We start from the raw sequence: 25,031 nt of genomic DNA on the forward strand, positions 1-25,031 counted from the left end.
CAGAAGCTGTAGGCGGCATGTGCTGTACCTCTGCAGGTGTTACTGGATGTGTTCTGTGCTTCCTCGCTCTCCAAACCTCGTGGAAAAAAATGCCAACGCAGTTTGTGAGCCCACAGGATGTTTGTTTTGTAGGGAGACAGGAGGTCTCTTCCTTCCCTCGGGACTGCCCCGCACTCAGCTGTGGAGGAGCCGCGTGTAATTCTGTGTTTCTGCCCATCTTCCAGCCCTTCCCTTGAATTACTGAGGAAATTCGCTTGCGTTGGTCTAGACCAGAATTGTTCATAGCTGACAACTTCTTAGACAGACCCGAACAATGATTCATGACTTCATATAAACAGTAATTAGCAGGAGATAGCTACGCTTATGAACCCTTCCAGAGTGCACATATAACTATCTCCTGGTAAAAAATGTAATTTAGGAGGGAAGTGAAGATACTCTTATGGCTAATGCCTCAAAATAAAAGCTGCTGTTGTCTGATTTGAAGCCCTGCTCCTCTTTAATTAAGAGTTGTTATTTAGTTGGTGTTAGTTAACTGAATTACAGCGTTGCCTCGGGACTCCTCCCCAGAACCCAGGTGTCATCTGGAGCACGGTGTGATCAAAGTAATAAATTACAGCCTTGCTGGGACGCAGCAGAAGACAAAGTGGATGCGTGGAAGGAATCACAGCACAGAGATAACAGATTGAATTACGCTTGCTTCCTGTCTTGGTGCCAGGATACCCTCCTGTAGGTACAGCGGGGCTGATTTACTAGGAGGAATCTGACCCATTGAAGAGCTCAGCAGTGCCATAAACTTGCAGTTAAGTAGGAGGTGAGAGAGCTGTGGTGTGTTGAAAAAGACCCTCAGTACGTATGAGCAGCAATGCTAATTCCTGCTCTGAAGGACTGTAGTGTCCAGGCAAATTTACTAGAGAACAGTTGCTGACAGCAGCTGTACGTGGCTCCCAGATGGATGTGTCCTGTCTGCTTCTCTCGCTTCGTGGTTTTGTGTCCCGAATCTGCCGACAGCCTCCTCTTGGGGCCCAGACCTTGGAAAGTGTGTTTAGTCACGGTCTGCCAAGCTTCTGCTGCACTCAGGTCACCACAGCTCTGCTCTTCACGCTTTTCTTCACGTTGCCTCGAGGTCTCCTCCTCCCTTTCTTGCCGCCCTTCAAGCTTCATTCAGTCACCACCTTCTCCACCCCAGTTCTTGAATTGGGGTACCTACCTTCTGGAAATGCCACCCATAACCCGACCCATGAGTTGAGTCTGTATCTCCCCATCGTGCTCACCTCTGGGGTGCCAGTGGCTGAGCAGGGGGAGTCGTTTTGGAGGACGCAGAGGACACCAGCCTGTCTGCACAGCATCCCATGTATTCACTGGGGAACTTGTGTGGTTTCCAGTTTAGCGAGTTCTGATATGTTTATTTATCAGCCCTTGCTCTTGCCGGTCCGTGGGTTTGCAGACATTTATCGCTGTGTCAGTGTTCATAGGAATGTCATCGAGCAAAACCAGCCTTGACTTTCACACCGCAGCTTGTGGCTGTTTTTGGTGTTTGACACGGTGTTGTCTCGCGGTCTGGATTGAAGCGCTGTAGCTTGGCACCCGTGTGGAATGAGTCAGTCCCGGCATCTCCACGGCCGGGGCACGAGGGAGGGATTCTTGCAGAGAGCTTGGCTCTCCTCCCGCATCCCCATCCGTGGCCGTGCATCAACCGCCCTTCACTGGGCTGTGCTCACGCTGGAGCTGGAGGGGAGCCTGCCTTGGATTTCCTGCCTTCCTGTTGAATCAGTCCCCTGTGGAGGAGGCATTTTCCTTCCTAACTGAGGTTATGGTCCATCCCACCACGCAGCGTGTACTGGTTTGTACCATATTTGGGGGAGACCACCACGGCGTCGCTCCTCGCTGAGGTTGTGTGCCTGCTCCTTGCAGCTCTGCTGTCTGTCTGTCCGTTCCAGGTGTTTACTGTTGATGTAGCTCCTCGGAGTATGTCCTGTCACTGCAGCACCCTGTGCTTGATAAGGGAGCGTAATGGGCTTGACAGGGTCAAATCGTTTTCATGGCAAAATGATGATAGCTTTATTTTTCTGAAAGTGGATTTTCTGTTTCTTCTTGTTCCTCTCGAAGCAACCCCAGGCTATTAAAATGTGTTCTCCTGCAGGAAACAGGAGGGGGAAGCAGGGATATAAAGGTGCTCTAAGAAAACCACACAACACACCACCACCTTTTCTGACTGTGGTCTGGCCAGTGGAATTGCTTAGAAAGCAGAATTAGGTGGTTTCTCTGATTCACTATAAAAATGTGTCTCCCTGCAGATAGGATTTGGCCAGGAAGTGGGCCCAGTAGTGCGCATTCTTGCTGTTTTGCTCTCTGCCCACGTTCATGATCTTACCTTTTCCAAAGAATACAGTAACGCTCGTGTTCATAAATAATCATCCAGAGAGGCTTTACCAGTAGTGATCTGACCGACACATCGCGGATGCCAGGTTGTCTGTGGGCGAGTAGTGGCACTTTCACCACCAAAGCTTAGAAAATAATGAGATTCGTTATAGTTTGTAGGGTTTGTTTTGTTCCCCATTGGAAAATGTATTTTGGGCCTGTCCCAGTCTTGACTTCCGAAGGTTTTCTGCTGTCAGTCGATTCAGTTCTTCATAGGTTTGCTGCTGCAGTTTGTACCAGATTTCAAGCCAACCAAGCAGCAGTGTTAAAATCGTATTGTGGTGTGATTGCACCTGCATGGCACCCCCTTGCTAGTTCGTATTACAAGTGTATAAGAGAGAAACGCGCTCCCAGGCGACCTGATAACGTAGAAAACACTTGGCCTGGGATTTCACCCTCCCTCTGCTGTGTTCGCCTGTGCAGAGGAGGGATTCGGCAGTGACAGGGAGAGCAGGCGGGGCCGATGCTGAGGAATGCAGAGCGATTTTGGGGCCAGGGGGCTGGGTGCGATAGTGTCGTGTTTCCTGTCCCTGTAGCTGTGCTGACGCGATGGTTTGTGCGTGGTGTGGTGACCTCAACGAACTCGTCCAGATGGAAAATGACACTTCAGAACCCAAGATTTTCACAACTTACTGGCCTGGGTTTGAGGCCGCAGGCACAGCTGGCGGTGGCACGTTGGAGGGAGGGCACACATCTCTCTGGAGCATCGCTGCCCCAAACTCTAGAATCAGGGTCTGGAGAGGAAGGTTTGCAGTAACAACCGTTGTAAAATTCCCTGATGTACCTGGACTTGCCTGGCACTTACTGAATGTCACACAAATAATGTGCTGCACTGTACAAAAAGACTTTGGCAGTTGGTTTTTACTCACCTCTGAAGCTCAGGTTTTAGGAATCTCTTTTTCTGGAGGTGTCTCAGGATTCCTGAAAAAGCTCATTGTGCAAAGTATGCTGTGCTCTGGTTTCAGGAGTGAGAGGGCAACAAAAAGGGCATAGCCTTGTACTCAAATAAGAAGAGAAATAATTAAAAATACCGTGAACAATGAACACAGCTCATTCTTTCTTAAAAACCATACCTTATAAATCTCGCCCTGCCTGGCTCTCTGTGCTGCACATTCTGGTGATTTCATTTATAGGATAATGATGGGATTTACCTTTTAAAGGTCTCAGGTTTGTTTTCAAATTGAACCATCCCAGCAGTTAGGCATTAGCTGGAGGATTTACAAACAGAAACAGCCTTCGTGAGCAGCATTTGCTGATGTACGGAGGGAGAGGGGCACTCCGTCTCCTGTGTGCCACGGGGGGCAGGAGCTGGGGGTGCGGGGGACAGCTCTGGGACCAGGGTGTCCTGCCCATGTGGCACATCTGCATCGAAGAACTGTCCATGTCTGTCCTCTGATGCATGAGGAGTGCACATATCAAGAACCAACATAAATGTGAAAATCAGCGTGCGTGGGTTAACCAGATGGCTTTTATCAGCAGAAATGAACCTGCTTTTTTCTCTCTTCCTCCTCCAGAAGCCCTTCAGAGGCCGGTGGTGTCGGACTTTGAGCCCCAGGGTCTGAGCGAAGCAGCTCGCTGGAACTCCAAGGAAAACCTTCTGTCCTGTCCCAGTGAAAATGACCCCCACCTCTTTGTTGCACTGTATGATTTTGTGGCGAGCGGGGACAACACTCTCAGCATAACTAAAGGTAAGGTAACTGGGCAGAGCAGTACTGGGAGCATCTGAGAAGGCGTAGAAAGAAAAGCCATTGTGGATTAACTGAACTATACACTGAACCCTATGGAATTTTTTTTTACTGTGGGAATTCTTCTTAAACAAATACAAATATTTCTCAAAGTCATGACCTTTAAAAAGGTTAAAACTGTCTGAAGCTTTTGCATTGGACAAGAAACTGTTGGCCAAAACTAAGGTCTTCATTAGGAGCAAGAATTTGAACTGAGAATTAAACTAAGCTGATTTTAGAGGCTGGCCTCTGTCATTTTTGTAGTTCTCCAAAGCACAGTTCCTATATGACAAATGACTGTACAGATTACAGTGTTTTCTTACTCAGTCCTTCTGTTTCTTATGTGTACTCCAAGTCACATCAGCTTACCTTGCTAATTGCAATTATTTTTATATTGTTTATCCAGTCCTGTCTCTCCTAGCCCCCCATCAAGCCAACTCAGTTCAGATAAAATTTGCTGGATTCATTTTTTAAGCTCAAGCAGTATCAGAGCCGGTGCAGAACTGCACGAGAGCGTAACAGACTCCTGAAGCGTGCATGTGACTTTATTTGGCTTTGAGGGGTCCACTGAAGCTTGAAGAAACACACATGCTCCCTGCTCGGTCAGATACCTTCTCTTAGAGGAGATTATTTAATGATCTGTTAGCCAGAAAGAACCTATCTTTGTCCTCAGCTCCCAGGTTTGCCATCTCTAAATATATTTTCTTCTTGTGCTAAGGTGAAAAGCTCCGTGTCCTGGGCTACAATCATAACGGGGAATGGTGCGAGGCCCAAACGAAGAATGGGCAAGGCTGGGTGCCCAGCAACTACATCACCCCAGTGAACAGTTTGGAGAAGCATTCCTGGTATCACGGACCAGTGTCACGTAACGCTGCTGAGTATCTCCTGAGCAGCGGCATCAACGGCAGCTTTCTTGTGCGAGAGAGCGAGAGCAGCCCAGGACAGAGATCCATTTCGCTGCGATACGAGGGAAGGGTGTACCACTACAGGATAAACACTGCGTCCGATGGAAAGGTAGGCTGCAGGCCGTCCAAACCTTGAAAGAAAACCTCCGTGGTGTGCTTTGTCCGCAAGGTCAAGTAGAAGCAATTGACTTGAGCAGTTCTGAACCTTGATCACGGTGTTAATCATCTGTCATTATAATAAAATGTGACGTTCTGACACTGCTGTGACAAAACAAGTTTATTCCTTCAGCAGACTTCTGATGAGGTATAAGACAGCTCAGGAGTGAAACGCTTTAAGGAAGGAGATACCAGGGTTACATCAGAGCTGAATGTAACATCATTAATAACTGATTCTGAGGGCGAATTCTTGTCCCATATGTTCAAAAGATAATCTCTTCAACTGCCAAATCAGATAAATCACCGCCTATTGCTAGTAATGCTGTAAACATTAGGGACAGAATGCTTTTTGAGCTATTCTGCAGTATTTTTAACTACTGTTTTGATTTCTCTACAGTATTTCAGCGTGATCATTGGAGACGGGTAGGCACTTTCACTTTTATATGGGCCCACACTCTAGTTTCTTCATCTTTTTCCCCTAGATCGCTGTGTGCTGTAGCAGTGTTGCAATGCCGTGCTTTGTGGATGCTGCAGAAAAATGTTAGCATAAAAGTGTAGTCTTCCACAGATTTTTGTTTTAATTTCATGGAAACATTTCTACTGGCACTGTATTTTGGAAAATCTTGTTTTTAAGAAATCTATTTTAAGCAGTGTCTCTTTAGATCCTGTGCAGAAGTTGAAGTGTGGGTCTGGAGCATGGCTGCTGAGACTCTTCTTGCCAGCATCTAATGGATGATGGATTCTGTGCCATTAAAGTGCTTCAAAAAAACAAACAACAAAAAATCAAGTGTAGTAGTGGCCCACCATGGCCAACTTTCCTTTGTTCTGTGAGAGCTTTGTTGTTCTTACAGCTGTGGTGACAGCATCATCTTTAGTATGAAGACATGGGGAACCAGCACACAGTGTTTTCTGTTTATCAGACTCGTCACTCTAAAAGCCTCAGTAAGGTAAACAGCTTTGATTCAGTAACGAAATACTCTTTGTCTGCTTTAGCAAACAAATTGTAATTGAGACAATTCTGACCACATTATTTGAGGCAAGGAATTGCCAAGTTACGGCGCTTTGATCCTTCCTTTTTCCTCCCGCGTCGACACACTCTGTGGTCAGAGTAGGCGCTGCGAGATGCTGACGTGCAGCATACTTGGAGGACTGCACGGCAATCTGGAATATTATTCCTCCTCCTGTCTCTGTGGTTGATACTCCTTCGATTCACATAGATGCTGGCAGATGAGCAGTGTTCACATGTGAACATTTTGAACCCATGCCTCCTTCAGTTGGTGTAAATAAGCTTATGTCCGTGATGCGATAGCACGTGTTCTCCATTTTAGCTGTAAAGGGATTTGGGATATGAAGGCTTTCATCCCAGCTGAGTTGTTTTTTTATCCCCAAAACCAGTTCTGCAGAGCTGCAATAATCCGTTCAGGTCTGTATTAGCCAGGATAACTCTTCATTTTGCACAAAGTTGCTTGAATTGGTGTTTTTGAGAAAAGGTTCAGGTCAGCACAATTCACTGCAGCAGATCTGCAGCTGATGGTGGTTGGAAATACAAAATTGAGAAGCGACGGTGACCGAGAACTGGGGTTCCTGAACTTGGGCTGTTCGTGCAGGGGCGAGCAAAGAGGTAGCCACAGTCCTCGTCCCTCTTGCTGCGCCAAGGGCCAGCATCCCGGCAGAAGGAGCAGTTTGCCACGTCCGTGCATCAGGCGCTGCAGTTTGCAGCCTGGTGCGTTAAACCACATCATTTTCAATTTGTATTAATGAGCCGGCCAGTGAATTGCGACAGCTTAGAGGCGGACGCGCTGCCCGCCCTGCTGCTTCTGCTGCTGCTGCACTGGGGAACTGCGCTCTTCCAGCACCCTGTCCCCAGCTGTAAAAGCTGAGGAGCTCGGGAGAAAAACAGCAAATATCCCTGCTTTTCCGAAATGGAGACTGCTGGAGCAGGTGCCCTGCTCCGAGCCACTCGTGTCACACTCTGTTACCTGCTCCACAGCAGTGTGGTAAGGAAAGCTCTTACCTTCAAGTGCCCGAGCACCTGGGGCCTTCCCAGCTTGCTGTATCATTAGTCAGCTTGTCCAGGGAGTTTAATGTCTGCGAATGCTGCGGTAAGGATGACTGGCTTTGGTGGGATCATCTCCTGTGACCGAGAGAACACACTGTAGGTATTGGAGAAATGTGGAGCTACTGCTGCTCGGTGTGGAGGTGTGCTGTGCATCACAGCCTTAGCTGGGCATTTTCCTGGGGAAAATGGAAGCATCCAGGAAGATCAGAGTTGTGTGTGTCTTAATTTTAGCACTGTTCATACTGAATGCGTTGGGGTTCAAGAACTGTTTATTTGGGTTTTTTTTTAAATCCTCAGGGAATTTTTTCTTTATTTCCCAGTTTAATGGATTATGTTCTTCTGGACCACCCTTGAATGTCTTCTTGTTTTTTAGTTTTTCTTTTTTTTTGAAGGCATTAGAAGTGACCTTTCTTGCTGTGGCTGGCACCGTGCAGCCAGTCATCTGGTAAACCACTTCCGTGGTACAGAGGTTTCCTGAGTTGATAGTACTTGAGGCAAAGCCTCAAGCTGGGTTGAGTAACCCAACTGAACAAACAGCGTTGTCCAGCCAGTTCTTCAAACCCTGCTGTCCTCAGTATTAAGGACACAGGACACTCGTCCTGCCAGTGGCTGAACTGGATGCAAACTCACTCCTGTATCATGGATCTGTATGGATTTTTTGTGTGGATTTTCAGTTTCGTGTGCTGACTGTGGAGGGGATGCACTGGAGGTTAACATGGGCCAGTTTAAATAATAAATGTTATACCAGCCAGGAAAGAGAAAGATGGGCTGGTGGCAGAAGCTGCATATGTGTGGCTAACGCGTACAAGCAGAGCCCCCTGGAACAGGACTGGTGTTACAGTTTGACTGACAGTATACAGAAATCGCCCAAATAATGTGGTCAGCAACACAGCCAGGAAGCAAACTGTGTGAGTCCACGCACTGCAGAAATGCTGAGTCTCTTACCTCTGTCTGAGCACGGTTAGCAGCGTTTTTCTTGGGGGAAATTATCCACAAGCAGCTTGAGTTAAGGGTTGGTAATCGGGGTCAGTGGAGAAGGGAGGTTGCAGTGAATATCAGAGCACGTATGGGCTGCATGGGCAGCGTGCCGTTCATAGCTGCTCCGTGCTTCATCCTCTTGTGACACGTGCTTCAAATTCCAGATGAGGATTTAAACACAGCGTAACTCTGACTTCCAGTAGCGCTGATGGGAAGTGAGGCCTTCAGGAGTCGGTGCTGAGATACAATCACTGATCTGAAGAACTCTGCTTACAGAATGACACATTTAGTGGGTGGAGGTGTTTTTTTAAATGTAAATGTAAGACTTCATGGAGTGTTGTGTGGTCTGGACAGGGTGATCCTGAGTTCTGTTCCCCACCCTGCTGTGGGTTTGTTGTGAAACCTTTGGCCATTTATGTAACTTCTTTCTCCATCTGTAACAAGATCGTATAATCTGTCACAAAAAATTACAGGTATCTCTAATTTCCCTGAGATTTTGACACCATGAGATGCCAATGGCTTCCCTGTACCTTGCAGTAGTCCAACCTGTGACTGATCCATGAGGTTGTTCCCATCTGTGTTTGTTTTCCCTTTTCTGAGTTACACTGCGTGCCTGAGCTGAGCACTTTACCTTTCTGCAGCTCTTTCAGATAAGCCCATGACATACAGGGACAATTCTGACCGTAATAGTGACCGCACATACACAAGCGTTTGGCTCATTCTCAGAAACTTAAGCAGGGTCTGGGCAAGCAGGATGCTGAGAGGGAGAGACACTGCTGCCTGTCACTCTGACTTCCCTGGATAATACAGCTCCTCTTTTCAGTCACCTTTTCTTATCTGTAGTTTCTGTGCTTTCGTATTCTTCAGAATATTTGGCCTTCTCCAGCGCCTCTCATTCTCATTTTGGATTTGATACACTAAACAGATGCCTGCAAAGGAGCAGCATCCACACAGAAATTGCCAATCTCCGGTCCAAGGTCTCTACTCAAGTTTGAGGATTTGTTTCCCTCCTTGCAGATTTTTTTTTTCTTCTCCATGCAAATGCATCTCCCTTTTCTGCTGGACACACTCCCTCACTGCTGGAGCTTCGCAGATGCATTTTCTTTTTCCATCCAGAAATTCTGTCTAGGTGGAAGGAGCAGATTTGGACCCTAAGTCTGGGATTTCTGGATGCCTAGCAGCCCTGTCACTTTCCTGTCTTCCCGAAATCCCAGACAGATGGCCGCTGCACATGCACACGCAGGCTGTCGAGTGCATAGCCAGCGAGTCAGAAGCATTTGGGAAGTTTGATCATAGCTATCGGCATGTAATGTGCGCAGCAGGACCAGTGCCTCGCACTCACTGCAGTGCACAGACTGGACAGAGATCTGGGAGGGTAACACGGTGCTGCTCTTCCTGCGACGCTGTCCCGTGCCAGACCTTGGTCCTGTCTCAGAAATGAAGCTCTGCCGTGTGTGCTGCGTCCAGCACAGGCTGTTGCACTTTGTATCAAGGATTTCCAGGTGTTATCAGCATTTTTTTTTAAATAGTTTTCTAGCGTTTGTCACCTTGCCTAGCAGAATACTGGGCTTCAGTGTGAAGACTGGAAATACGAAACTCTGGTGGTAGGGAGTCCCTTGTCTGTTGTCTTCAGTAGGCTGTCAGGCACAAAAGCATCTTCTGTATAGAGTTTAAAGAGGTAACCAATACAGGTCAGCGTGCTGCACTGCCGGTTCTTACTCAGTGGTACTGATTTTACTTCTGTGTTACTGATCAGTGCGCATCACAAGAACGGAGCAGAGCAGCTGTCCAATTTCATGCAAAATACGGTGCAGAAGCCAGTTAGTAACAATGCAGTCAAGACACTGCGCTGGACAACCTCCTACTCTCCAGGAAATGTCCCACAATCTACTGACCAGCCTTTTGAAGAAAGACATTTCAAGCAACAGCATGCCACTCTAGTGCTATTTGCAGTCATTCCTTCTGTATTGTTTCCGCAAAGTGCATGTTTTTTCTCCTGAATCCCTGCATTTCCCATGTTAATGTTGCTCGTTCTCAGCTGTGAGCTTCTGAGACCTGGTAACAGCGCTCGTACCACTGCAGACCGAGTAGAAATGATGCAAAACTTGGGATTCACAGTTTTATAATGTAGCTTCTACATATGAATGCTTGCATGAGCACGATGTGAATGAGCTTTCTCCCTCTCTTTGGTCCCTAGCTCTATGTGTCTTCAGAGAGCCGCTTCAACACCCTGATGAGCACGATGTGAATGAGCTTTGTCCCTCTCTTTGGTCCCTAGCTGTATGTGTCTTCAGAGAGCCGCTTCAACACCCTAGCAGAGTTGGTCCATCACCATTCAACCGTCGCGGATGGGCTCATCACCACTTTGCACTACCCGGCGCCCAAACGCAACAAGCCCACCATCTACGGCGTGTCTCCCAACTACGACAAGTGGGAGATCGAGCGAACTGACATCACCATGAAGCACAAGCTCGGCGGAGGGCAGTACGGAGAGGTGTACGAAGGAGTCTGGAAGAAGTACAACCTTACCGTGGCCGTGAAGACTCTCAAGGTAGGACTCGAGTCTCTGAGCAGTCCCATCATCTCCTTTCATCAGCAGGATCCACGTTAGGGCTGGCTCTGCCCTCAGCCCTGGTGGGACAGCTTGTGTCAGTGAAGGCCCTTCCTTTCTGTGCTGTAGGCTTGGTACAGAGTGTTTTTGAAAGAGCTTGATCCTATTATGGTTTTGTGATACCCGAAACACTCGTAACTGAACAAGGGAGGACAATAACAGCACAATTTTTACTTTAGAACAGATGAAACCCTAGGAAAGTAAATAGTGCCGTGATGTCTCATGTTCAGGGTGTGGCAAAGGTGAGCTGTTCACGGATGAACACACCAACACAAGCTGGTGTGTTAAGGAAAACTGTGGATCGTGAGTCAGTCAACATCAAATTCAAAAGCTGTGCTTCAAGGAGGCTTTACTTGTTTTGATTTTCTGTCTTCTGTGACATCTGCCCCAAAAGACAAGCTCCCTGCGTACCTGAAGTGTTACAGTATTGTTCACAGCTGCTTCATATTGAAATATACAGGAGAAGGAAAAAGTAAATCAATGCTAAAATATATTAAAATTCGTAAAGAACTGGATAATCAGTTCTGTTTCTGGCTCTGCTCCCTTGGTTTCTTTGTCTCTTGAAATGCAAATATTGCTCTGTGAGTTCATAAGGTCGTTCCTTAATTCATTTATGTTTATAAAAATGTCTTGAGATCTTCTGGCACCATCCACACACATTGCATTTGATTGCTTAACAGGAGTTTACGCTAACTTGACACCGTGTTCTCCCTCCTCGAATGGGGATGTGGTCTGGCCTTGCAGAAACAAACAGAGCGGGGTTTTTTGTTTGTTTCTTTTCGGGTTTTTTGCAATGGAAATTTTGAAGTGGAGAGAACTGTGTAGATGCCTTAGTGTCGGGGAAGAATGTTTCCTTGATCTGGGGAAAATATTCCTTCCTTACTCTCTGAGCAGCAGCTACTTCGGTATTTCTGGGTTGCTATGGTTGCAGAAAGTATTTTCATTTTGGCCTTTTTTGGACTCTGGAGATCCCCGTTGCTGCTCCCCAGTGGAGGAGAGGCCAAGCGCCTGCATGCACAGGGAGCGAGTGACACCTAGTGTTGTCCCCGCTCGATCCGCTGGGGACCGAGGGCTTGCTCGGCGCATTGCGATGCGGCTGGAGCCGGGATGTGACCAGGTTGAACAAAATGCCTGTTTGCAGCGAAAAGGAGCGACCAGTCGTTCCCGAAACATTATTCACTCAACATCTCCTCTCCTGGTTGCTGTGTGAGGGTACTCAGATCCTCAGATTTCTCATTTGGCTCCACACTGTAGTTGTTTCTTTCATTGTCTCTCTCTGTAAAACCCACCGACAAAGGCAAATTGCACGTTATCCCATAAAATCTGTTTGTGCATAAGGAGAAGCCTTAATACAGACCATGGCTGTTTCAAATATATCAAATAAATATTTAATGAAACAGGACTAAAAGTGGTTCGTAATGTAGTGTGGAGCAGTGTGTTCCACTGGGGAATGTAAGAATAACCAAGAAGAGAGTTGAGAAACACTTCAACCTGCAATTATGCACACTAAACCTGCCCTTAAAAGCAGATTTATAATCTACCTTCCTTAAATCCATCAGTCTGCTGCCTGACAGATGGGATTATAGCTTTATTCAAAGTTTTGGGAAACATTTTAAAATCACATTTGTATCCTGGCTCTACAGGGGAAAACAAGCCCTCTGCCGCTTCTGCACAAACAGTGAAATTACTCGCTTTAATTTCCTCTGAGAGATAATTTTTCAGAACTTTATATGGCTCTTCTTATTCCTTCCCGCATCGACTCCAGATACCTCTGTGAGATAAAGGAGATGGAAAACAAAAAAAAAAAGGGGAGGGGGACTTGTTTCAGCTTGTTTTTCAATGTCGGTGCTTACAAACACCCAGTCGTTGTGCTGTTTTCTGTCAAGTGTGCAACTGCAGCTCATAGCTGGCACAAAACACTGGTCCCACCAGAAGGTGTTTGAAGCAGCACGCGCCGTTCCTCAGCTGTGTTGCACCGGGAAGTGCCAGACGATATTTTGGTGCTTGGGTATTTCCCATTAAAATAAATCATTGGAGACCCAGGGAGTTGCACAGGACAGGTCAGTATTTGGAAGGGTCTGTTGTCGTAACACAACACGCTCTGAATTGCTGCTTTTACACCCAGTGTGGATGGAGAGGGCCGTGGGGTGGGCAGCAGCTGCAGTAACAGGGACTGGAGCAGCCCCTGTGAGTGTGGCCAAAGCTTGTTCCCCAAGAGGACCACTTAATGCTGAGCTGTCGTCAGTGGTCCTCTCAGCACATTTCTTACTGCACACCTCCAGACTGCACCCATTAGAACTGCCTCTTCTCTTTTTTTTCCCCCCTTTTTAAATTTTTTTCCCCAACAAGAAGCCTGTATTTTAAATCAGGCAGCGTGCAGCCCTGGTGTCCCTTAATGCCATGGGCTTGGTCCTGTGCTCTGATAGGAAAATACTGGTTTTGTGCTGGGAAGATACTGTTTCTGAGCCAGAACGGTTTTATTTCTTCTATGGTTCTGTACAGTGGAAGGTTGGATTTGGTTAAGCTTGGTCCTTTACCTGAGATCAGATTTTCAGAGGGATCATTGGTTACACTTGTTCTCCGTATGTGTCCTTCCTATTAATTTGGTCACTGAGAGGCAGGAGATTTAAAACAGTGGAACAGCTATGCAGAGGAGCAACCTTTCGGAGTTGGTGTAGCATGCATGAGATAAATGCATATTTAGGGTAATTTTGCAACCTGGATTATTAACCCTGTTTCCTTTGCCAAAGAAAACGGCTTCAGGTTTGACTCACAAGGACCTTTGGGGTATTAGTTTTGACAGAGCGTGTTCAGTAAATCACGGCTGCCAATCAAGCTAATTGGCAACGAATAATAAATGATTGAACGAAACTGTCTGAAAAAGGTTCTCGTTCCTCGCTGCAAAGCAGGGAGCTGGCTGGATCTTACAGCGGCAGCCCACTGTTATCATCCTCACCAGCAGCAGTAAATCCTTTCCAATCCTTCCTTAAAACACTTCGTCCATGTAGCCTGTCAACATTAATCCACCAATGGAAAGAAAATATGGATATAGAAAGAAACATTGCTTTAGGAATAGATCTGTATTTTTGCACCACTTTGAAATGACCTTCGGGCCGTTTGGGGCCTATTTGCTTCAGAAAATGTGTCTTTTGAGCAAGATTGTATTCCCCTCGGTTTTGTGTTGTGCCAAGCAGCTTCATGGCGTTCAACAAATCGGGAGTGACACGTCTGCCCACCACGGTTACGTCATGAGTCAGGCTCTAAATGCCAGAAATGAAATCTGTGAAACCTCGGGCTTTCAGTGATGGAGTGGCTGCCGTCGGTCATGCCCCCGCCTCTGAAAGGGGGGGTTTCTTACCCCTACCTGGTGAAACTGGGGGCTGCGTTTCAGCAGCTTCTCAAGCATTTGATTGTGGCGTATCCTTCCTTTTATGTTCCTTCTTGGTTCTTTTCTTTTCTGTACTTTTGATTTCATGTTATCTTTTTTTTTCTGTTAGGAGCAAGCACATTTTTTCCTTTTCAACTCTTGAGTGGTCCTGTGAGAGGCCCTTCACAAAAGGGATATGGATTTTCTTGCCCCAAAAAGCTCTGTTAGAATAAGAATGAAAAAAAAATACATTTTTTAAATCTTACAAAGAAACCCCAATGTTCCTAACTCCTTGGCATTGTGATGTGGCTACAGGAAAAAAAAATTACCTTTAAAGAACTGTGGCTTATGTTGTCAGTTCACAGTTTTTTTGTGTCCTCATACAAAAATCTGTTCCTCCTTTGTGCGCGCTGTCCTTGCCAAAGCTTTCTCTTTGTTCTGCAGGAGGATACCATGGAGGTGGAAGAGTTCTTGAAAGAAGCTGCAGTAATGAAGGAGATCAAGCATCCGAACTTGGTGCAATTATTAGGTAAGTGATAAATACCAAGCAGAGGGATTTGAACTAAACCCTTGTGCAGTGATATGGATGTTAAGGAGTAGTTAAGCTGCTTACCATACCAAGGCTTTAAATACAGACACTTATTGTCTGGCAAAATTCACAATTTGTACCACTAATACATGATTTTTAATGATCTCATCTCCCTAATGTTTAAGTTGCCAGAGCCTGAAGCAGGAAATTAAAACACTTTATTAACTAATTCCAAGCAGCGCTCATTCTTTCTGCAAGCCCCATATTTCTGCGTTCTAGAGGCATAAATTGCCCTAGAGGACAAAACCTGAAGATTCAGTGATATTCTCAAACATTCACTGTAAACTTTATGTTGGTCCCTAGGGGTGTGCACACGGGAACCTCCTTTCTATATCATTACGGAGTTCATGACGTACGGGAATCTGTTGGATTACCTGCGCGAGTGTAACCGGCAGGAGGTGAATGCCGTGGTGCTGCTGTACATGGCAACTCAGATCTCCTCTGCCATGGAGTACCTGGAGAAGAAAAACTTCATTCACAGGTAGGAAGGACACTGAGCACCCCTGAATCTCGAGCACCAAACACCCCTTGTTTTATTTTCCTCTCTTTCAGACCATCATGGCGTTGACTCGGATGCAGCTGCTGTCCTGTATTTAACACAGCAGTGCATTGTGTTCTGATGCAGCACATTAACCTGTCTATAGGATGGTCTCCTAATTGTTTTTCTCTCAGTGTTTTTCTCCTACCTTTGAAGCAGATGCAGGTGAAAGGCATACTGGTACTTTTACATTTTCAGACAAGGGCCTTAAATATAAATGCTTCCCAAGCAACAGGCTCTTAATGGACCAGATCAGCTCCTGTTCTTCCTCGATTTTAACAGCCATTAACAACCGCTGCAGTTGGTGCTGCTGGATGCGTGCAGGTGCTCACAGCAAAGCCACCCCCATAGTGCCACCTTATCCCTGCTTCTTTTTCCTTTATTTCACTTTTTTCTGTCCTCTGTAGGGATTGTTTCCCACTATTGTCCAGATTGTGTATTCACTTTAATAAGCATCTCTGCAGCCTTAAAAGTCTCAGAAACTCTGACCTTTAAGTGTGCTGCAATTACAGCTGGAGCTTTGCATTCTTCATCTGTAGAAATGGCCTCCTAGCAATATAATGACACATCCTGTGTGAAGGTTTGAGAGCCGCTCAGCTTTATACAAGATGTTCTCTGTGCCATAGCGTGACCTTTCCTGCCCAATTAACTGGAATAGGAAATTAGCACATGTTTTTTCATAGAGACAACTACGAATATCGCGTGTAAAGTTCTAGGTGCTCCCCTAAGTCATGCCTTGCCTTTGCTGCCTGAAAGGCCTGCTTAAATGCTTCTGTCAGTCCATCAAGTGAATGATGATGCTGCAAATTAAAATTTCCAGCCTTTGATTTGCTCTGTTGAAAGTATTTCATCCCCTCAGCCTGTAGGAAGTGAACTTTGAAAACTGCTTTGTGTGAATCTCATTTGTCTGTGCTCCTGTTCATTTAATTTCCTCTTATTTTTGATGACCCATTTATCTAAAATAAATAGTAGCATTTTTTCCTTATCAGCCACCCCCATACCCACCTACCCAATTATTTTAAGAGTGTTGTCACAATTCACATCCATGGATTCAAATGCTGGGCTATGACCTCATTTAATGAATCGGGAAGGAGGAGGAATTTGATTATGAAGAGGAGCTTTTATTTAGGCACACATTGTAGTAATCAGCATTGATAAGAAGGTACATTCAAAAACACTGCGAACATTTAATGGGCATCTAGTAAGACGTACTTTCTTAAAATTTATTCTGATTGATGAGAACAAGCAAAAGAAACAGCAGTGTCTGTCTCCTATCTAGAGATCTCACTTGAGCTTTTTGGTAGAAACAATTTTTAGTTCAACGTGACATAATCTGGAAAAGTGTTTTTTAAAAAAACCTAATATTAGGAGAAATGTACTTCTGTGCTTTACTTTTTTATAGTCAAGAAGCATTTCCGAGGGTGCTGACAGCACCTATGAGCCAGGGAAGTGGCAAACGCAGCGTGCGCATCTGTCACCTGCCAGGATGTGGAGGCAGGTGAAAAAATGTGGAGGAAAAGCTCTATTTGCTTATTTCCCAGTCCTTTAAAAGTACTGATAGCAGAGGCTACAACAGCTTTGAAAAGGCCAGAACATGGTATGAAAACATTGCGCTGTCAAATGTGGGGAGGAAAGAAGAGCATGGCTGGGAGTTAAACCTGGTGCTTGAGCAAGGGCCGGAAAAGGAGTTTTGGAGAGTGACTGGTGCTGACTGGGGTGACCAAAGTGCTGGAGGGGTGGGCAAGAAGTGTGAGGCATCGCGACTTCATTTAGTCAGTGCTCATCCTCAGCTATTGATAACTTGAGCACTGACATTTCTATAAATTATTTTTATCCTGAGGGTGGCAGCTTTTATTGAAAGTGAGGGGGCTTCTTGAAGCTTTCCCTTCAAATTATATAAAAAAATTAGTTTGGATGACAGTCTTATATATAACTTTTCCTCTTACATGTATGCGTATAGCTACAGGATTTTTGTGTAATACTCTGATCAAAATAATCACGTGCGGGCCCAGGTTTCTTCAGGAACAGCAGGTTTCCTTGCTGTTGCCAAAAGTGAGGTGGTGAAGGCTCCTCATTGCCTATTTTTGTCCTTGTTTTTAGGGACCTTGCTGCCAGAAACTGCCTTGTAGGGGAGAACCACTTGGTGAAGGTGGCAGACTTTGGCCTGAGCAGGCTGATGACAGGCGACACGTACACTGCCCACGCTGGAGCGAAGTTCCCCATCAAGTGGACTGCACCGGAAAGCCTGGCCTACAACAAGTTCTCCATTAAATCTGACGTCTGGGGTAAGAATTTGCACGTACGGATTGATGCAGATTACAGCCTCCTGTAACCTTCTTTTCCAGGGCTGTGAAACGTTTCAGGTTTGAGCCATATTTTTCTGTGAGCCTGTTAGGCTGCAGGAACTGATCTCTGCTAAGTCAGTCCTTGAGTGGAGCACAGAGGGACCGACCTGACTTTGTACTTTTTGAGTCATTGGCAAGTATGAAAGTAAAGGATCCTGTAGTGTTTATAGAAAGGTATGAAATGTGGCTGGAGGGCACGGGTAACTACTGACTTTATTGATACGAGTTCTGGCACAGAATATAGCCAGGAACTTTCAGACTACTTCGAGGAGGAAAAGTGAGAATCTGGTTCATTTTATGTTAAAAAATAATTGTGTGTATCTGTCTAGTGATAGCTCCAAGCTTGTCTTTCTGCATGTTAAAAGAATAATCTTTGGAATGAGATGAGGAGAAACAGAGGGAAAATTTGATGACAAATGGTTATTGAAGAGCCCTGAGGTGCTGGTGATAAGAGTAGGCTTAGCAAAATTGAGCTACATTCTGTTGAATCTGGCCACAGAAAATGTCATTGTACTTTTTATCAGCCTTTCTTTGGTTTTTATATCTCTGCCATAGCTGCTGGTCAGATTCTCAGAAGTGCCCAGTGACATGAGATAGACGTTTGTGGGACGTGATCCCAAAGGCACTTGGAAAACGTTATCCTGAGCATCTTCTCTCTTTAAAACAACCGACAGTAGTGAAGCAGCAATGAAGTTTTCTGGAGTTCTGGGGAAACTGCAGAGAAAGACTTCATTTTGAAGAAACTTCTAGAGAGATGACTGATGTAAAATGTTTTATAGACAGAGGAGGAAAGCCCAAGACAGCTCCTAAGGAGTTGATCAAGGTCTGCTTTGGACTTGCAGGTGGTGGTGGTGGCTGCTGCCAGGTCCCTGCCACAGTCACAGAGATGCTGCTGTGTCGCTGTGGTGGCGGCAGGATCCCTGTTGCATTTAAATAGGAGAGTACTTGGGGAGGGAAGATCTGAAAAGAGTATTTGGTATCTTTAATTCAGGTTAACATAACCTTGTGTAGGGAGAGTCAGGGCAGTGGACTTTGGGATCAGATGAGAGCAAGCCATCCAGCGCCAGGGGCCATGGCTGCTGCTGGGCACGCCAGGGTTTAGATGCTTTCACCTCGCTGCCTCGAGACAGCAATCAAAGAAAATTGTGCACAGAAATGTCTAATGTAAATTGCCCCTGGTGGTGGTACCATGTAATGTGATGTGATTTCCTTACTTATGCAGAATTGTAATCGCTTTCTCTTCAGGTTAAGAACAGAATAGGGTGACTGAACTAATTACATGCAGGTTGTTGAACTGGTGTTGAGTCTATTCTGCGTGCCCGACTCCTGGGTTAGCTGCCTGACCCCGCTGCTGACCTGCATCCCCCTGGCTTCCGGGGCTTGAATGCCTTGCAGACCCTTTTTGTGCTCTCCCTTTGCCTGGTCAACTTTTCCTGTGACCAAAATGTCTCGCCCTCACCTTGTCTTGTTGGTAGCAACTGCTGAAACTTTCCTCTCGCTGCTGCCTCCCATGTTTCCCCTCTAGACCTCGCTGCAGATAAACAAGGGCACCCCAAAAAAACATTGAGCTACTAAAATGTGCGAGTCCTCTAGGGAGAGGTTGCAGAGGAGAGGAGCTGTCAAATTGAGGGAGAGTCTGCAGTGCAGCAGTGAAATGGTTTCAGCTAATCCACTGTGAAGTCTCTTAATTGTGCCTTTAATAGGACTTGAAGGATCTCAAGGCGTTCAGGTTGGAGACAACTGATACATTGAAAATTAGTCTAATTCTACCCTGTCATATCGCAGGAGACTTGTCTGTGCTGACGGAGAGGCTTGTTACGCTTCTTTAACATTTAAGCTGCTGTTGAGCATGGGATCTGAGCCACCCAGAGCTGGTTTAAGTGTGCAGCACTGTTTAGTGACTACTCCCTCTAAACATCCTCTGAAATTTAAGATTAAAACAAAGCTTACTGATTTTTTTTGTCTCCTTTTCTTTCTTTCTTTGTCCACTGCAGCCTTTGGCGTTCTGCTGTGGGAAATTGCAACCTACGGTATGTCCCCTTACCCTGGGATTGACCTGTCTCAAGTCTATGAGCTGCTGGAGAAAGACTACCGTATGGAGCGCCCTGAAGGCTGTCCTGAGAAAGTTTATGAGCTCATGAGAGCATGTAAGTGTTCCTCAGCCCTGTAAATGCTGATTTTTAGCTCTGCAGAGATGCAGTAAAAGTGCCAGGATCTGACCATGAATAACGAGGGACGAGAAACCCCCTGCCAGTTCCTGTGAAGGTGCAATACTGTGTAGAAGTGTTTGGTTAGAACTGCTTTCCCCTGAGGATGAACACGCTGTGAAACCTTCTCTGCTGGGAGCACATAAGCCTAGGGGAGAGATTTGTTGTTCAGCTCAATATTTTCTTTGCCTCCTTTTTCCTGGCCATTTAAAGAAAAGCTTGTGCTCTAAGGATGAAGCAGAAGCTTCATTAGGCTTTGTAAGGGACTGCCTTAGTCTTCCACTGTGGTCGTTTGGTACATGACTTAGTGTGATGCATTTTTTCCCAGCATTCCTTTGGCTCAGTGGTGGTTGCAGATGCCCAGCACCATTCAAATGAGGTTTCCACATCAGTTTTTATCTTGCCCGTTTTATAAAAAAGGAACTGCGATAGCCAGCTCCTCCTGGTGTAGGGTACTGAATGTCTAATGCTGGTGGGAAGTTTTAAATGGTGGTGTTTTTTCAGGCTGGCAGTGGAGCCCCTCCGACAGACCCTCCTTTGCTGAGATCCATCAGGCCTTTGAAACGATGTTTCAGGAGTCCAGCATATCAGATGGTAGGTCTGGGTGCCTCTTGGACCAGCAGTTCCAGGGATGGGAGAAGGACCAGCTGCATCCTGAACTCCGCATGTTGCTCGTAGGCTGCTCTGCAGTGAAACTGAGCCCTAGGTTATGCTGCCTGGTGTGAATGGCATAGAAAGCAGAGAGGCGTTTGCATGTGGGCTTTCTCTGTGTGGGCATGTGCTTGATTTTTAAAGGACCAAATGGCTGAACAACCTCAAGGAATCTCTACCTTGGGTTGTTTGCTTTTATTTTGTGCTATTAACTCTGAACAGCACAACAGTTTTTGTCTTCTGTTGATTGTAGTGATTGCTTTTCTTCTGTGCGTTGCAGAGGTGGAGAAGGAATTGGGAAAGAAGGGCATGCGGAGTGTAGTGAGCAATTTCCTCCAGGCCCCCGAATTACCAACCAAAACACGGACATCGAGGAGAGCTGCTGAAAGCAAAGATGCCAACGAGGGCTTGGAGACTGCACATGCTCGAGGCCAGGGGGAATGTGGTGAGTTTTAATTAAAGTCATTATTCCTTCAGGAAATACAGAGGAAAACAAAATGCACATCCAGCGCCAGGTCTTCACCTAGGAAAAGCTGTGTCTAATAACAGGTGCCATTTTTCTGTACCGTTACTGTGTTTCTGGGTGACAAGCTGCTGAGTTTGCTTTCCTGGGGTCAGAACCCGCTTTATTATTTTTTGCAAAGGTAGATTGTTAATTTTGGGACCAGATACAGCAGTTGGGGGTGTGAATCCTTGACTGGTTTAGGGATTGGTGCTATACCTGCTGCTGCTTAGAGAAGCCCTAGGAGTTCTTTTAACTTAATGGCTGTTGCCTGCAGCTCCCCATAGACCAGAGCCTGAGCACGGAGCTCTCTGATCATATCCTCTTCCCACTCCCTGGTAGGGAGCTATCAGTGGGATCTCCCACTGCATCCAAGTGCTGGGTAATCTGCTGTGTTCAAGCCACTTTACACCACCACACTGCATAATTTAAAGCAGGACGATTACTTGGGTTTAGCAAGCCCCATAAGGGAGGTTTCTTCACTGTTCCATCCTTCCAGATTTGTGCTTGGAGCACTGAGGATTATTACTCTTGGCAGGTACCAAATATAATTTCAGCAAGGGACAAAGAGGTATTTACAGAATCTTCCATGAAATTAAGCTCTCTTTCAATCAGTTTCTTCAAGAACTTACCTTCCATTTGGAGGTAATGAAAGCAGTGGTAAAATGCCAGAGGTATACAGTAGATTTGTATCGAGCTCATTTGAAAAATAACAAGGTAAAACAAAATTAGGGTGTGTTTTTTTTTCCAGCTCCTGTTGAGGCTGCCTTTTCTAACCATTCGTGTGACTGACCTCTTTTGTGTAATGTCAAATTCACCTAGTAGTACATGTTTCAGTACATCTAGACAAAGAGGGGATGTAAAATGTTGGAAAAAGGAAGTATCAGGGACTTAGAAAGGAAGATTATTTACCATATATAGGAAATATAATTGCCTAGTATTACAAGCTTTGAAGTAAAATAAATTCGTTTAAATACTTAAGGGCTTTGAGAGATTCAAGTGCATCAGGAATAACATGATTTTAACATTATGCTGGGAATCATTTCACTCCTTATTGTGAAAGTAAATATTTCACATTAAAGTTTTAATGCGGTTTCTCCTTCGATTGTTGGTGTTTCCATAGCAAGTCCAGCAGCTGGAAGCTGATCCTCAGTGCAGGCTGCTGGTTCTCTCTGATCTCTGCGGCTCTGCTGTGTCTGGACACAGTAAGGCCACGGCCTCCTGAAGTGCTGTGAGAGCTCTTCTGGTTGCCCCGTTCCCCAAAAGTTGTTGTGTGGGAACAGTTTAACTGTACATGGTCCTGTGGAAGCGTGGTGTCTTCTCAGAGCACACAAGTATTTTTCTTCAAATTCTCTCTCCTCAACCAAAATCCTACCCATAGCGTGATGATTGCCAATACATGACTAAGAAGCATCCTTTTCCCCCTGTGACTCTTTCATCTCCTTTCTCCCTGCCTAGTGGAGCTGTAAATGTGTCTGCTGCCCTGAAGGCATTCCTCCTCTGAATCAGAATGCCTGGCCTGGGAATGAGACCCCCTGTCAGTCAACTACAGAGACCTTCAGGACTCTGTATAAATTCATTATAAACCACTATTCATGTTTAGATACCTCTTGGAAGTGAAGAAAGGGTCCATCGTTTCCTTCTGGAGCAATGGGGCTGAAGGTGTCTGGTACTACCACTTACCCCTGTTATTGTACACAGCTGGCCCATATTTGTGCTGGTACAACCTGAAGTATTCACTGTCGAAGGGCTTCATGTTTTCTGCTTGTGAAAAGGTTTTTTTCCATTCCCCACAAAGGATGGCATCAGAAAAGGAGGTTAGGAGAATCAGGATCTAAATGATCAAGGAGTCAGGGGATGGAGGTGGGTTACAGAGATGTCTTATTAATTCAGAGGGCCGACTTTTGAAAAGACAGCAAGAGCACAGGGACTACCACAAAAGCCTCTTAATATTTGTCTTCTTCACAGTGTGAAGTTTAGACAAGATGTGAGAGTGGGAATCCGAACATAAACATTTTGTGTTTGTACGTCGCTGTTTAAATCAGAAGCCTACAGGGAAAGTAGTTTGGCAGCCGAGTCCCGCAGAGGCCACCTCAGAAATGAATGTATGCAGGATTAGGGACCGCGTGCAGTTCAGGCGTGAGTGTGGCTGTGCTTTACTGCTCTCTCCTTACAGAACCTGCACCTTTTGGAGAGGCTGCAGTGGTTTGATCCTGGAAGAAAACCGATTATTCTGGCTGTTGAAACAATGCTCAGTAGATTCTTTTTCTTTCCTTTGCAGACCCTCTGGATCACGAACCTGCTATTTCTCCCTTGCTCCCACGGAAGGAGAGGGTGGCCCTGGAGAGCAGTTTGAATGAAGATGAGAGGCTGCTTCCGAAAGACAAAAAGCACAACCTCTTCAGTGCCCTTATCAAGAAGAAGAAGAAGACTGCTCCTACACCTCCAAAACGGAGCAGTTCCTTCAGAGAGATGGACGGCCACTCGGATCGCAGGGCGGCTGGCGAGGAGGAGTGCAGGGATGCTGGCAATGGGGCTTTCATTCCACCCCCCGCAGACGTGGCTGACCCCTCCAAATTTCAGAGCCCAAGCAACGGGGCTGGTGTCACCAACGGGGTTGTCGCTGGGAACTCTGGATTTTTATCTCCTCATTTACGGAAGAAGTCCAGCACGATGAGCAGCAGTCGAGGGGTGGCTGGTGAAGAGGAGAGCAGTTCCAACTCCAGCAAGCGTTTCTTGAGGTCCTGCTCAGCCTCGTGCGTGCCCCACGGAGCAAAGGACACAGAGTGGAAATCTGTGACTCTGCCTCGGGACCTGCAGTCCACAGGGCGCCAGTTTGACTCCTCCACTTTTGGGGGACACAAAAGTGAAAAGCCAGCACTGCCTCGGAAGCGGGCAAACGAGGCCAAGACTGACATTGCTGTAAGGGGAACAGTGACCCCTCCTCCACGGCTGCTGAAGAAAAATGAAGAGACCACTGACGAAGTGTTCAAAGATGCAGAGTCGAGCCCTGGCTCCAGCCCTCCCACTCTGACGCCAAAACTCGGCCGTAGGCAACCTGCTGCCCCTCCTTCCTCCAGCGTGCTCCACAAGGACGATGGAGTCAAATCCAGTGCCTTAGGTACCACTGTGACGATGGACCAAGGTTCTGCTGCCAAACCCAACCCTGCTGGGTTCACGGGTGCCAGCAAGGCTCCTTCTGAGGAGCCACGACTGAGGAGGCTCAAGCAGACCACGGAGTCGGCAGGGAAGGACAAAGGGAAGTTATCGAAGCTGAAGCCAGCCCCTCCGCTCCCACTGTCTTCATCCTCCATCGGCAAGCCTGGGAAGGCTTCTCACAGTCCCAGCCATGAAGCAGCAGCAGATGTGGTGTCTGGGCTGAAATCCAAACAGTTTACTCAGGTTGGAGATGCTGTGAGCAGCGATGCTGTCAAGCCAAACCAGTCGGGGGACGGTGTGAAAAAGCTAGGGATCCCCTCTGTACCAAAGCCACAGTCCTCTACAAAGCTGCTGATCAGCACAGCAACCCCAGCTGCCTCTTCTTCATCTGTTCCCTCCGCCCCAGGCGGGGACCAGCCGTCATCAACAGCCTTCATCCCTCTCATATCCACCAGGGTCTCGCTGAGGAAGACCCGGCAGCCCCCGGAGAGGATTGCCAGTGGCACCATCACTAAAGGGGTGGTGTTGGAAAGCACCGAGGCTCTACGGATCGCCATCAGCAAGAACTCTGAACAAATGGTGAGCCACAGCGCTGTCCTGGAGGCTGGCAAGAACCTCTACACCTTCTGTGTGAGCTACGTGGACTCCATTCAGCAGATGAGGAACAAATTTGCCTTTCGGGAGGCCATCAATAAGCTGGAGAATAACCTACGGGAGCTTCAGATCTGCCCCGCGACAGCTGGCAGTGGTCCTGCAGCCACCCAGGACTTTAGCAAACTTCTCAGTTCGGTGAAAGAAATCAGCGACATTGTCCAGAGGTAG

At 46.5% G+C, this 25,031-nt stretch overlaps 1 protein-coding gene across 1 annotated transcript; it reads left to right on the top strand.

Annotated features, from left to right (window-relative positions):
- Nucleotides 1-3,932: 3,932 nt before the first annotated feature.
- ABL1 (ABL proto-oncogene 1, non-receptor tyrosine kinase) lies at nucleotides 3,933-25,031 on the top strand (the record flags this gene model as incomplete). Its single annotated transcript, XM_010184161.1, has 10 exons — nucleotides 3,933-4,106; nucleotides 4,861-5,156; nucleotides 10,519-10,791; nucleotides 14,663-14,747; nucleotides 15,111-15,288; nucleotides 17,446-17,630; nucleotides 19,685-19,837; nucleotides 20,402-20,491; nucleotides 20,829-20,993; nucleotides 23,332-25,031. Coding segments are annotated over 10 exons (3,299 nt in total), but the record flags the coding sequence as incomplete, so codon positions are not given.

The sequence above is a fragment of the Mesitornis unicolor genome, unplaced genomic scaffold (assembly GCF_000695765.1).
Source record: "Mesitornis unicolor isolate BGI_N332 unplaced genomic scaffold, ASM69576v1 scaffold11345, whole genome shotgun sequence".
Lineage (NCBI taxonomy): Eukaryota > Metazoa > Chordata > Aves > Mesitornithiformes > Mesitornithidae > Mesitornis > Mesitornis unicolor.